Source organism: Bos indicus x Bos taurus, chromosome 28, assembly GCF_003369695.1.
Source record: "Bos indicus x Bos taurus breed Angus x Brahman F1 hybrid chromosome 28, Bos_hybrid_MaternalHap_v2.0, whole genome shotgun sequence".
Taxonomy (NCBI): Eukaryota; Metazoa; Chordata; class Mammalia; order Artiodactyla; family Bovidae; genus Bos; species Bos indicus x Bos taurus.
The window spans coordinates 42,285,800-42,299,482 of record NC_040103.1 but is presented as its reverse complement, the minus strand read 5'-3'; the positions used below and the strand labels follow the sequence as shown (position 1 = coordinate 42,299,482).

Genomic DNA, 13,683 nt, shown 5'->3' with positions numbered 1-13,683 from the left:
TGATGTGTTTCTTCAACAGGAATTATTGTTGCCAAAAAAGGGTTAGTTAATCGACTAATTATGAATGTTAATCAGGATCTTGTTTCAGTTACCCTAGGTTGGTTGAGCTTTAGCGTCAAGGTTTTTCTTTTCAAAGGATGCCCAGGGAGGGTTTGTGCTCCCCTCACTTTTGCATTTTGGACGCACACTGGCTCAGAGACAACCGGGCGCACACACATCCCCCTTCGCCCTCCCCAGCCCGCCTCGGTTGCTCACGGGGGAGCTGTCATCTTGCAACCACAATCATCGCATGCCATTGCAGGGGCAACCCGGCAGGAGGGCCCCCCTCTAAATGCCTCCCAGCCCTCGCGCAGTCCAGGCCAGGCCAAGGCGCCGACACACAGGAGCCGGGCTGGGTCCCCGGGTCTCCGGCTCTCCGCAGGGGAGCGACGAGGGCGCCTGCCTACGCCCACGCCCCCTACATTTTGGGCGCACACTCGGGCGCACACCCCTGCGCGCGCGCGCCGCCACACTCCGGCGTACGCACACCGCTGTCGGGCCAGGGATTGCCGTGTGGGCGGCGGCCCGGAGTGGTCCGGGGCGCTCAGCCGGGTCTCCCTCTAGGGTTCCGCCGGCCGCCCCGCCCCGCCCCGCCCCTCGAACCCGCCGAGCCGAGCGCGCCTGGGGCTGCAAAGTTTTGCCTTCAGTCCGCCAAGGCAGCGCGCAGGCTTGGGCTCGGCTCGGCTCTGCGTGGTTCCGGATTGCCGTGACCGTGCCTTACCGTGCGCCCGGCTGTGCGCCCCGCTCTGCCCCGCGCCCCGCGCGGATCTCGGCATCCCGAGCCCCCGCCTGCGTGTGCAGTCTGCGTGCCCTCCTGCCGCAGGGTCTGTTCTCAGCCTCCTGTGCGTCCTCGATCTCCTTTCTCCTCCTCCCCGGCGGCTCCGGCCCCTTCGCCTCCGCCACCCATCATGGCTCGAGGCCCCGCTCGGACCAGCCTGGGACCCGGGTCCCAACAGCTGCCGCTGCTGTCGCTACTGCTGCTGCTGCTGCTCCGGGACGCGGACGGCAGCCACACGGCCGCCGCTCGGCCTCCCCCGCCTGCGGCCGCCGACGGCCTTGCAGGGGACAAGAACCCCCAGCGGTCTCCTGGAGACGTGGCCGCTGCACAGAGCCCAGGCGCGCAGGACATGGTCGCTGTCCACATGCTCCGGCTTTATGAGAAATACAGCCGAAGGGGCGCGAGGCCGGGAGGGGGCAACACGGTCCGCAGTTTCCGTGCCCGGCTGGGTAAGTAGAGGGGACCCCAGCCCCCCTGCTCCTCATCCTCCGGCCCTCCTCGCTTGTCCATCCTCTCACATCCCTGCACCTTTCTTTTCCTCTTCCTTCTACTCATTGACTAGTTCATTCATTCTTTCACCAACTATTCCGCCTTCCCCCTCCTCGCCCCTCCGCGCCCGCAGCACTCTACGCCAGGCCCTGAGCCTCCAGTGGGAAGCCAGAGTGACACAGAGTGACAGATTTCCTGCCCCTGGGGTGCCGCTAAGCCTGCGAAGGTGGAAACCTTGCTGGGCACAGACCACCACCACCCCCCACCACAGGCTGTAAGCACAGGATGAAGATGGCACTGGGCTGGCAGAGCTCAGGGTCTCTGTGTGTGGGTAGAGCGTGAGGGTGGGGGTTAGGGGATCTATGTAGCAGGGTTTAGTTGTGTGGACTCTTGACAGATGAGGCAGGCGCGGAGGAGTGCCTACCAGGTGGGTATAATGCAGCCCTGACGGAAGAGCAGGCACTGGGCCCAGGCACATACAGTTGGGGCATTTAGTGGGTATGGGGTTGGGGAAGCAGGGTGGACTGAGAATGGGCTTGAGTGCCCAGCCTTGGGTACATGGGACTGAAGTCTGCTGAGCACTAGCATGAAGTTTCAACCATGGTGGCTTGAGGAAAGTTCTAGAAGCTTGGGCAGTGGGGGTTCCCCTTTTCTTTCCTGCCCTTGCCCCTCTTGGGTTGATCCTTTCCCCTCTCCCCACACCCTGGATGAAACTGGACAGAGATCATTTGCAGACCCCTACCTGCCCTACTTCCAAGAACCCTTCAGAATCCAGCTTCCGCTGACTGCCCGCCCAGCCTGGGCTACCTCTGCAGGCCCTGAGTGAGCAGAGGGGAGAGGTGCAGCCTGGTGGCAGGGGCTGAGGGAAGACCCTCGTTGTCGTGGAGATTACTCATGGTCTCAGAATGCCATTGCAGAAAATGTGGGTAGGGGTTCCCTGCAGCCCTTGTGAAGGAGGAGGCCATTCATCAGGAGAAAGATCATTGATCTGTAAGGCCCCCTTTTGAGGTAGAGGGGAACAAGCCCAACACTGGGCAGCCAGACAGCCTGGGGTCAGATCTGCCATCTCCCTGTTGATCACTGGCTGTGTGACTTGGGGTAACACAGCCATGACCACAGAGCCAAATTCCAGAAGCTTGGTCTCCCATAAATGTATACTGGGAACTCCTGCCACAGAAAGGCCCTTCCCCCACCCCATTCCCATCCCCTACTGGACAGACTCACTAGGTCAGTGTTCCTGGGTTCCAAGCCACCCAGATCTAACTCCATCCCCCCTGGTGCCTTTAGTTACATCTCAGGGCACATTTCTGCAGTATTATTATTATTAAGCCACTCAAGATTCATCTAGCATGACTGTAACCTTGGGCAAATGGCTGAAATGAAGCTCTGTGGACTTGAGTGTACTCATCTCCAAAACTGGCAGGTCATGGCAGTATCTTCCCTGTGGAGTTGCAGGAAAGATGATGACATGAAATGATATGTGTAAGCCCTGAGCCCAGCACTGTCTGGGTTAGGTGTTGGTACATTGTATTTCCCCATATATAAAACATTTGTGTTCACAGCAGTGTAGACTTGACCTTGCATCCATTAATTCAGTCCCCGAAGCCTTGCAGCTGAGGAAAGCAAGGCTGGCAAGGTTACTGCTGCAATAAGGGGTGAATATGACCGCTGAGCCCACCTGGCTCCTACAGGCCCAGGCGTGAAGGTGCACAATCTGTTTTTCTCTTCTCATAGACTGGGGGTACAAGTAACAGTGAAGCGACAGTTAGCCTTGCTTCTGTTCTGAGAAGAACGTGGTGGCAGTACTTCAGATCCAGCCCTCTGATTTTACAGATAGAGAAACCCAGGCCAGGGCAGGCAGAACTCTTCACAGCAGCAATGACTGGCACTGTCCGTTTGTCAGGATCAGGCTGTTTTCTCTGCTGGCCCCTCTGCAAACTTCCATCAAAACTGAGCCCAGGATTTGGGAGATGGAGGGTGGAACAGACAGTTACTCTGTTAGGCAGATGAGAGTTATTCTGGGCCAGTCTCAGATTTTCTGATAGACCCAGCACTCTTGTTTAAACCATCTGGCAGCCATGGGTAGAAGTCCCAGCTCCGCCAGCTACTGGCTGTGTGCCGCAGCACGCATTACTGTACCTCTCTGAGCACTGATTTCTTTGCACATAGAGGCAAGGTGAAGATTCAGTGGGACGAACTAAATTTTGTGTCTGACTCAGGAAGCTTGGTTTCTCGTCCCCTCCCTTGATTGCCTTAAGTTGGTTCGTACCCAGCTACAGCCCTCAGAGGTGCCTGCTTCATGCTCAGTGACCCTGCTGTGAGGAGGTGTGAGCCTGGGCAGGACTCCTTATTTTATGAATGAGGCACAGATGTAAGGGTTTCAGCTCTGGATCATGGCAGTGCCAGCCTGCTCCAGGACGGTGGCCTCTGCTGTCTCAATGGGGTGGTCCCTGCAGCCCATGTTGCAGTGGAATCATGGCCTCTGCCTGCCAACAGGCAGCACAGCTCAGATTCCAAGTGCAGGCTGGGAGCTGGACCAAATCCTGAATCTGTGACCTGGGCCAGGGACTGAACTTGTCCATGACTCAGTTTTGTCACTTCTAAAATGGAGCTAATCATGTTCTCTTCCTTATAGGGCTTTTCAAATGAATTGCAGTAAGTCCCGTGCTTAACACTGCCTGGCACGTGTAAGTTCAGTAATGTATTAGCTCTACTATTAATACTCCAGCCACCTGGCTCCTTCCCTCCCTTCCATTGCTCCCTGAAGTATGTCTTGTTCCCTACAAGTCCACGTCAATGGAGAGAGCTTCTGAACCTGACCATAAAGGTTAAAGGTTAGACACCTCCAGCCCCACACAATCTGCATTTGAGTCTAGGCCTTTCCACCTTCCCATAGGATACTGGGCAAGTTACTTAACCTCTCTGAGGTTGGTGTCATCTCTAAAATGCGAGTAATGATACATACCCATCTATCAATAATGTGAAAAGTCACATTCAGTTGCCGAAGTCCTTCCTGAGCACCTCATTCAGTGGCAGATGCTGTAAGCCCAAAGGACACGAAGAAACAAAGACTATTGGCCCTTTCCAGAAAAGCTCACAAGCTGGTCGAGAAGGAGGAAGTAAACAGAATCATATGAGCAGCAGGACAAGTAGAGCAATGGAGTAAGAGTGGGTTGGGACTGGGCTTCAGGAGCCCCAAGGGACAGCACTCACCCGGCAGGGGAAGGGCTGATGGGGAGGGGCTGGGGAAGCCTCCACAGAGCAGGGGGAGCGCCAGACAGATTCTGAAGGGCAGAGGGTGTCAGCCAGGTATGGGAGTGAAGCATACCCCCGCGCACCAGGACCTCTGAGGAGTTTGGGCTCCATGAGGAAATAACAGGAGGAGAGAGTTGGGAGATGGAAGTGGACCAGCGGTCCATCGCGGCCATCAAGAGCTTTGAGTGTGATGATGCCTATAGGAAGCAGGGCGTGTAGAGCGTGTGTGCGGGGGAGGGGGGTGGAGAAGAGAAGAGGAGACGGGAAGGATCATGAGAGTGATGCATACTATGCAAAAATCATGGAAAATCCCAGTAAGGAAAAGAAATTATCCCCAATCACAACCCAGATATAACCAGGGTTAATAATATTTTGTGGAATATTACATATAGTTTTTACCCTAATGGGATTATATTTTCAACATGTATGTAAAACCTGCCATATTTTCATTCTTATTTGAAGTTACTAGGGTGCTTTTTCATTACTGGTCATCCTGAATTGTTTTCTTATGCTTTTTTGGCCATTTGCAAAATTTCCTGCAGAAACCACTTCATCCACTTGGGGTTCTTATCTTTTTCTTAGTGATATGTAGAGCTTGTGAAGGATGTTGACTCTTCATCTGTGACAGAGGATTTCCCTGTGAAGGGTGGGTGTGGGTGTGAGGGTGACTGGTGCTGGGGTCACACAGGCAGTCATCAGGTTGTAGGCAAAGACAGTGGTGGAAAGATGCAGAGTTCAGGGTGGTTGTGGAGAAACAAGATGCAGCAGCTGGGACTGGTTGAGTGCAGGAAGGAAAAGAGGCTGTGAAGATCCTCAGGCTCCAGGTGGAGAGAGTGGACAGGTGGCAGTGCCTCCTGTCGGGCAGAAGGACAGTGGTCAGGGGTGTGGGGTCCTAAGTGTAACAGAAGCGTGTGAAACCAAATGACCTTGTGTTCCAAGCACCTGCTGTGTGCCAGCCACCTTGTGGAGAGTGTGCAGGAAGCATGCACACATTCTGCCTAGTTGACTGAGGCACAGAGAGGCTGTGTGACTCGCCTAAGGCCCCACAGCTAGTCAGTGATGAAGCAGGGTTTACACCCTGACTCTGGAGCCTGCCTAAAAATAGCCGCTCAGTACGCAGTAGTCCTCTCTGCTTCTCTGCACTCCACTGACTGGCCGCCGCTGCCTGCTTCCAGCTTATTATGTTGGTGCTTGCGTCTTCAGTCTGGTGTTTGCATGCTGGTCTCCCTGATGGCTGTTTCAGGGGCAGTAGGTGAGGGGACAGATCACCAAGTGGATTCTGTTTCTATTGAGCAGAGCAGTCTGAGGGTCCTGGCCAGCAGGGAGCCTGGAGCAACCACTGGGCTAGAGCCCTTTCCCTACCTCTTTCCCCTCCAATCCCATCCCTAGGAAATCAGGAGGAGGTTGAGTGCCCAGTAGAGTGGACCTGATTACGGTTCTAAGACTTCCAAAGATCCATAGAGAGATCAACTTGTCTAAATCAGGTCCTTTCTTTCCTGGAGAGTCAGAATGCAACCTCATCCAAGTAATGACTTGTGTTTGCAAACTATTTTAAGATTTCACAGCACATGACCTTTGTTAATTAGCTGTTAGGCAGATCCAGATTCTATCCAAGGTCACTGGTTGGGGAGGATGGGGAGCGTGTGGGCTCAAACAGGCCTGGAAGCATGCTCTGACTCTGCCCCTTGCCAAGTGGGGGACTTGAGGCAAGTTGTGTGGTCATGTGCCCTCCCTGAAGCTGCATGCTTTTGTCCACTTGCCATCTCTGCTGCCCTGATTATGAACACAAGGAATCAAGCCTGCATATATGCTTGGAACTTTCAGTTTCCTGACTGGTAAACAATATTATTCCCATTTTAAAGATGAGAAAACTAAGGCTCAAAGGGAAGTAACTGGACAAATGTCCTCCCATGCAGTGCCTCCAGCTGAATTTGCATAATTGGCTGTGTTTTTCCAAAGAAAGAGACTTTCTGGACTTCTTTTAGGATGTTTGCTGAGCCCCAGGGCAGCAGGCCAGGAACCGTCTTTGTTCAGTGAAGCAGATTGGTCTAGCAAAGACCCCTTCCTACGCTACCATTCAGCATGCATTTCTGAGCAGTGACAATCCCTTAGGCTTTGCACTAGGATCTCGAGATACAGCAGTGTACTCAGCTGCAAAGCCCTGCCCTCTGGAATGTTGTGTTCTAGGGGGAAAGAGAAAAAGTTACAATGAAATATATATCAGCGTGTCCCAAAGTGATGTGAAGACATATGAAGCCCAGGACAAACAGAGTGATGGGGCAGCTCCTCCAGCCAGAGAGACCAGTGGTGCCCTCTGTTAGGGATGCTGCTTGAGCGGAGCCCTGAAGGAGAGAGGCACTGTGATTCCTGCAGGAGAAGTGATAATGGCAGAAGGAATAGCTGGGACAAAGCCCTGAGATGGGAGCTTCACGTGTGGAAGGAGAGGATGCCAGGGCGACTGGGGCAGAGATAGGGGTGTGGAGGGCAGATGGAGCTGGGGACGTAGGCAGGCCAGATCATAGGGCCTTGGTAAGAGGTTGAGTTTTTTTTGAGGGGGCGCTATGGAGGGCTCTGAGCAGGACGGTGACCTGATGCTGTCACCCAGCCCACGGGGGGCCTCCCGTGGACAGTGTCCTGTGAAGCTGTGACGGGCACCGCAGCCGCTCCCGGTCATTGCCATCTGTCTCATCCCGGCAGTGAGCTCCTCTGAGCACCTCTGTCCGCCTCTGCCAGGACCCTGATTGCCCAGCACTTAGCCCAAAGTAGAAGTATCCCAAATATTTATCTAGAAAAGAGAGGGAGGCGGGGGAGTGTGCAGGAATGGAAACGGAAATCATAGGAAGGAGGAAGGAAGGCTCTTTTCTAGCTACCATGAGACGGGAGCCACGGGCGCCAGCATGGTTCACAGGAAACTGGGACTTCTTTTCGGGGATTCTCCTCTCTAGCCGGGGCTAATCCAAGCTAGGAGACTTCAGGTGGGTGGCCTTTCTCTCAGTTCCCTGCAATGTAGGGATGCAGGCACAGTCAGAGCTGGGCCAGTCTGTGGCCCCTCAGGCCACCGGAGGCTTGGGGGTTACCCACCCACACGGTTCCCAGCAGGGAGGGTCTTCATGTAGCAGGCTGCCTAGTGAAGGCCAAGCTGCCTATGGCCAAAGGCATTCAAGCCAAATGGAGGGAAGACTCCTGCCTGCCCTGAGTGCAATTGATCAGGCTGCCTGACTGCTAAGATTCCTCCCTCTCTGAGTTCCTGAGCATGCTTTCCCTGGATCTAAATCCTAAGGGAGGGGCCGCATGCATCATTCCCCTCCCGTACCCCATGCAGAAATAACCTCCAGGGCAGGCCACACTCTCCTCCTCTACATCACATCTTGCCACCCAGGGGACCGTCCTCCCAGCACCTTCGTCTGGTCATACCCACCTCAAGTCAAGGTTGCTGTCCTGACCTTGGTGGTCCCAGTTATACTTCTTTAGTCCCTCTCTCGCCCTCTACTTTGTCACGGGAAGGGGAGCCAAGGTGCTTTCCTCTAGAAAGTCCCATCTTGGTTGCCCCCAGTCTGCTGTTTTCCTTCTCATCACGCACTGCAGATTTCTAGGCCAGAGATGCTTACATCCTGCTGTGAAGAGCCAGCTCTTTGGAAAGAGTCAGAAATGTCTGCCCTCAAGCCTCTTAAGCGTTCTCCAGCAAAGAACCTGTTAGCAGAACGACAGAGTTGAAATGGATAAAAGAAAAGTTCTTCCTCAGCTGTGTTAGCTGGACCACTGAGTGAGAGGGGCCTGTGCGGGTGTAGGAGGCACTTGCTCTGCCAGCCTGGGTCATTTGGGTAAAAGTGGTGAGGAAGCACATTTGGGGGATTCCTCCTCTGTGCCTGGCACCTTCTATATGTTCTTTGTTTAATCCTCCAAGCATTCAGGCGAGACAGAGATTCTAGGTCCCCCTGAGGCAGATGAGCAAGGTGTTGTCCCACTAGGGCCTGGAAGCCTGGTTCCTAGGGTCTTTCCCAGCTTGAAGGGTGGGGCTGCCTTGTTGGTGAACTTGTGCAGGTCAACCCCAGATGTGTTTGAGGGATCCTGGTCCTTATCATGGTTCTGGCCTCTGGAGAGCAACCTGATGTTGGAGGTTCTATTGAGTGACCTGCTACAACCCTGATAGTGTTCTTTCTTTGTAAAACAAGTTTAAAAGGCCTTGGGCAGAATAAATAGCAGACACTCGGTTAGCTGTGTTCTTAAGTTCAGTTTTTCTCAGAAGCCACTCAGAATGCAGGTACAGTGTGAGGCATGCTACTTAATTTACCTCATTTGGACAAAGGACTGCATTTAATGTCTATAAAATAGAAGGCTGTGCAAATACAAGAGGCAGCAGAGGCGGGGTCAGGGGGCACCACTGTCAGCAGGGCTTGGATCCAACCCAGGCTATCCCAGAGACCTCATTCCAGCTTGTCTCGTGAATGAAGGTGGTGGGAACACTTGTTCATTGAGGGGCATCAGAGTGCAGGGGTGGGAATGGGAGCTTCAGCGTGCAGCAACCTGGAGCATTTACCCTGTCAGCCGGCTTTTTTTTCTTCCTTTCTTTGTAATGGGATGTGGACAATCTCCCTAACCTCTCTGACCTTAATCCCTGGTACTCATCTGGTCACTGAAAATAGCAAAGGGTGCCCTCATCAGTTCAATGTGAGAATTACAGGGGATGCGGAAAGCCTGGCTGGCCTGGAAGTGCTCCCATCGACAGGCGTTCCTCCTCTGTAACTTGAGGAGGAAGACCTTGTAAACATGGGGCTTATCCAGGAGACAGCCTAACAGGCTGTGGTCTGTCCTTCCCTCACAGAAGTGGTCAACCAGAAGGCCGTGTATTTCTTCAACCTGACTTCCATGCAAGATTCAGAAATGATCCTGACAGCCACATTCCACTTCTACTCAGAGCCACAGTGGCCCCCTGCACGTGAGGTACCCTGCAAACAGCGGGCCAAGAATGCATCCTGCCGCCTGCTGCCCCCTGGCCCACCCGCACGCCAGCACTTGCTCTTCCGCAGCCTCTCGCAGAACACGGCCACTCAGGGGCTGCTCCGTGGGGCCATGGCCCTGCCACCCCCGCCGCGAGGCCTGTGGCAGGCCAAGGACATCTCCCTCATTGTCAAGGCAGCCCGCCGGGATGGCGAGCTGCTCCTGTCTGCTCAGCTGGATTCTGGGGAGAAGGACACGGGAGTACCCAGGCTCGGCCCTCACGCACCCTACATTCTCATCTATGCCAATGACCTGGCCATCTCAGAGCCCAACAGCGTGGCAGTGACGCTGCAAAGATATGATCCCTTCCAGGCTGGGGACCCAGAGCCTGGTGCAGCCCCCAACAGCTCAGCAGACCCCCGAGTGCGCCGGGCCACGCAGGCCACCGGGCCCCTCCAGAATAACGAGCTGCCTGGGCTGGACGAGAGGCCGGCACAGGCCCCCCACGCCCAGCACTACCACAAGCACGAGCTGTGGCCCAACCCCCTCCGTGCGCTGAAGCCACGGCCGGGCCGCAAGGACCGCAGGAAGAAGGGCCAGGATGTGTTCATGGCCTCCTCACAGGTGCTGGACTTCGATGAGAAGACGATGCAGAAAGCCCGGAAGAAGCAATGGGATGAGCCACGGGTCTGTTCCCGGAGGTATCTGAAGGTGGACTTCGCGGACATAGGGTGGAATGAATGGATCATCTCACCCAAGTCCTTCGACGCCTACTACTGCTCGGGAGCCTGTGAGTTCCCGATGCCCAAGGTAGGGGGCGTCAGGGTCACCCTGCTGTGCTCTGCTCACTGTCACTCCAGCTGTGCCCTTGCAGGCAAGTCCTTCTGCCTCCTGACTCTGTTCCCTGTCTGTAAACAGAGATGATAACACCTCCCATCCATTCAAGCCAGGGAGTAGCTAGACAGAGATGCCCAAATGGCAGCCTGTTGGGTGGATACAGCCCACAGATGGATGCTGTCTGGCTGTCCTTTTGAAAGTGTTGCCTTCATAGCGTTTGAATTTTAAATCAGAACTTTCTGCTTTTGCAGAGCAGGAGATCCATCCTTTTAGGCATGTGTTTCCACACAGCAAAATCACAGAGATTGCGTGGACACTGGCCGTTCCCCCACGCGCCCCCCCCCCCCACGCCCGCACACAGATCCGGTCTCTTAAACCCCTTCTTTGCCAAGGCTCTTCTAGAAATCAGGTTTGGATTTCAGGGCATGGTGTCTGTAACTAACGGTGCTGGCCTAAGTGGCTTCCCAGTGTGACTCCCCTGTCCCCACCCTCCCCTCCCCTCTCAGGGCAGAGGCTCACGTGGCAACTAGCTCTCATTGTTCGCAAGTCTGCAGGACACACGTGGGACTGTTTGCTCCATTGCACTGACCTGGGTTTTCAGATGCTCACCTTCCCTCTGGGCTGGGCCATGGCTCTGTCCATCCATCTCCCCACAGCCTGCACTGTCGTGGGATGGCTGCCAGAAATGTCAACCTCGGCACAGAGCACACGCTTTCCTCCTACTTAGCTCTTCCTCTGAGTTCCAGGTCATGCCTTCCCCTCCAAGAGAGGAAGTCAGTGCGTAAATTCACTGTGAATGTAAATAAATCAGTCAGCTGGGGAAATCCCAGACCCAGACCTAGGGCCGTATTAACCTGTTTGGGAATTAAGAGGCTTCAAAGCTGTGCATGTGCAGGAGAGAGGAAGGGAGGTGCCTGATAGAGAGACAGGCGTCTGCTGGAAGGATGCAGCCCCAGCGGATGCAGAGTGAGTATGCGGCAGCCCCCCGCCCCCCTCCCCGACCCCGCTGGCTGACCCAGCACTTACCTTATCAGTCTGTCTCACTGTCTTCCCACCTTCCCTGACATCAGTCTGAACTCCCCAGATGCCGGTGTCCTGGCTTCGCTTCCCACCTCCCACCTCCCCACCAGAGGCACACGACATATAAAACTCTGGCCGACAATGAGCTGAAGCATCTGTAACGTGGTCCTGTTCCTCTTAGGGGAGGTGTTTGAAAAATGGCATTCTCCGTGTCTGCAGCTGGGACCCAGACACTCCTGGATATGAGAGGCTGCCTGGAGAGGGAGGGGGAGAGAGCTGGAGTGGGCCCAGCGAGTGTGGTTTCCAGGCCAAACTACTTTCTAACCGAGGGCTCTCGGTCAAGTTATTTAGTCATTTTAAGCCTCAGTTTCACCAATAGAATTAGAATCATGCCCACCCCATAAGATGGATATGAGGACAAGATGGGGCGATGCCAGTGAAGCGGCACCCGCCGCCTCACAGGCAGACCTGCCCAGGAACGGGGTTTTCAGCCCCGTCGCGGTGGTGCACCTGTGCCTGCTGGCCTTCCCCTCCTGCGTGGACAGCACATGTCAGTGCTCGCTGGACTCTAAAGGCTGGGTGGCTGTGGCCCGAGGCGCCTTCTCCAGCCTTTTCCCTGGCCAGTTCCAGGTGCTCCCTGGGGATGTGTGACGTGCAGCTGCCCTCAAGTGGCCAGTGCCTTCCCGGATGCACCTTCCCTCTAGGAGCCCAAGGTTTCGGGGGAAGCGGGTGGGAGGACGCCTTTTGCAAAGGTCTCTAGGACTCAGCCTGTAAGTGACTTCAGAGGAAATGTATACCCAGCCCTGGGATCTCATCTTGTCTTCTTTCTCACTTTTTCTTCTTCGCCTTTTCTGTGTCCTCAGTCAAGGACATGTGGCAGCATGGTGGGTGGTGAGGACTGCAGGGTGGGCAGAGCTCGGAGGTGACCACGCTCCCTTCCCCCTTGTAGATGGTCCGCCCATCCAACCACGCCACCATCCAGAGCATCGTCAGGGCCGTGGGCATCGTCCCGGGCATCCCAGAGCCGTGCTGCGTTCCCGACAAGATGAGCTCTCTTGGGGTCCTTTTCCTGGATGAGAACCGGAATGTGGTTCTGAAGGTGTACCCCAACATGTCTGTGGAGACCTGTGCCTGCCGGTAAGACCAGCTGCTCTGGAGTGGAAGGAGCCTGCCCTGCCCACACACAGCAGGGTAGTATTCTGGGAACCTTCTGGAGTGAGCGCTTGACTCAGGGTGCAGCTGCAAAAATAGGGCAGAGCCCGCAGACAGCCATCTGTCACCCCAGGGCATCGCTCTGGGGTTGGGGTCTTTCATTGCTGGTGATTCAGCCTCCTCAATGCCAGTTCGAATCCTTTAAAGGGATCTGGGAATTAAACCTGACCTGATGGCTGCTCACAGCCCATCCCCTCTGCTCTGAAGGCCTGAAAACCAGACATATCCATATGTTGGGTTTTGTGACTATCATCTCATAACCTGGAAAGAAGACTACGAACTTGAAGGTGCTCACTCCCTTCATATGGAAAGAACCTCTGTTTAAATAATCGGTTTAAAACACTTTGGGCCACAGAGTGATGCTGGAAAATGGATATAGAATATGGTATAAATGGATGTTTTCTCTCAAAACCCACTCCAGATGCTTTTATACATACAGTATGCACATATAACCAATTTTGGTTTCTTTTTCTTAATATATATTTTATTTTAAAACAAAAAGAAGGGAGTTGACACTGTTCCCCCACAGAGGTAGTCATGCTGGTTGCGTGCGCATTGTTTAAACATGCTTATTGAAATAACCCACACAGCAATATGTTGGGATACTAAAACATAACCAAGATTTTATATTTTTGTAAATTATACTTTCTATACTGTAGATTGTGTATGGTATGTGTTTTTATGGAAAGCTAATAAATTAAAGGGACAATGGTATCTTGAAAAACTGAATGTCACCCGTTCCAAAATATGGATGGATCCCCATGCGTAAGTATGACATCGGGGGTCACAGCCTTCTTTAGGAGCTGAGGCCCCTGTAAGTCATCTCCACACTCTCTCATCTTTAGCCTAAGCTCCAGACACTGGCCACTCCTATGCCTTCCAGGGTCCTACTCACTTATACTGCACCTCAGGTCCCCACCCTGGGCTTGTCCAGGTAGAACACAACCCAGGCATGTTTAGGGGTCTCACATCCTAGCTTCAGTGGGGATATCAGTTGATGGGGAGCTGCTTGAGATACTTAAAGGAACATCTATGGACGCCTGGTCAGAGGTCTTCTCGGAGTAGTTCAAGCAAGAGACTCAACAGGAGTCGGGGATCTTTCCAGAGATTCAGGG

The 13,683-nt window shown here is 54.2% G+C and overlaps 1 protein-coding gene across 1 annotated transcript; it reads left to right on the top strand.

The window, feature by feature from the left end:
• Positions 1-361: 361 nt before the first annotated feature.
• On the top strand, positions 362-13,292 carry GDF10 (growth differentiation factor 10). Its single transcript, XM_027530761.1, has 3 exons — positions 362-1,266; positions 9,384-10,309; positions 12,306-13,292. Exons 1-3 carry the CDS (start codon positions 948-950, stop codon positions 12,495-12,497), a joined length of 1,437 nt encoding a protein of 478 aa, XP_027386562.1. The 5' UTR covers positions 362-947; the 3' UTR covers positions 12,498-13,292.
• The last annotated feature ends 391 nt before the right edge of the window (positions 13,293-13,683 follow it).

Coding starts and splice junctions, on each gene's coding strand:
- GDF10 (XM_027530761.1), top strand. CDS start 948: ATGGCTCGAGGCCCCGCTCGGACCAGCCTGGGACCCGGGTCCCAACAG. Junction 1,267..9,383: donor CAGTTTCCGTGCCCGGCTGG/GTAAGTAGAGGG, acceptor CTTCCCTCACAG/AAGTGGTCAACCAGAAGGCC. Junction 10,310..12,305: donor GTGAGTTCCCGATGCCCAAG/GTAGGGGGCGTC, acceptor TCCCCCTTGTAG/ATGGTCCGCCCATCCAACCA.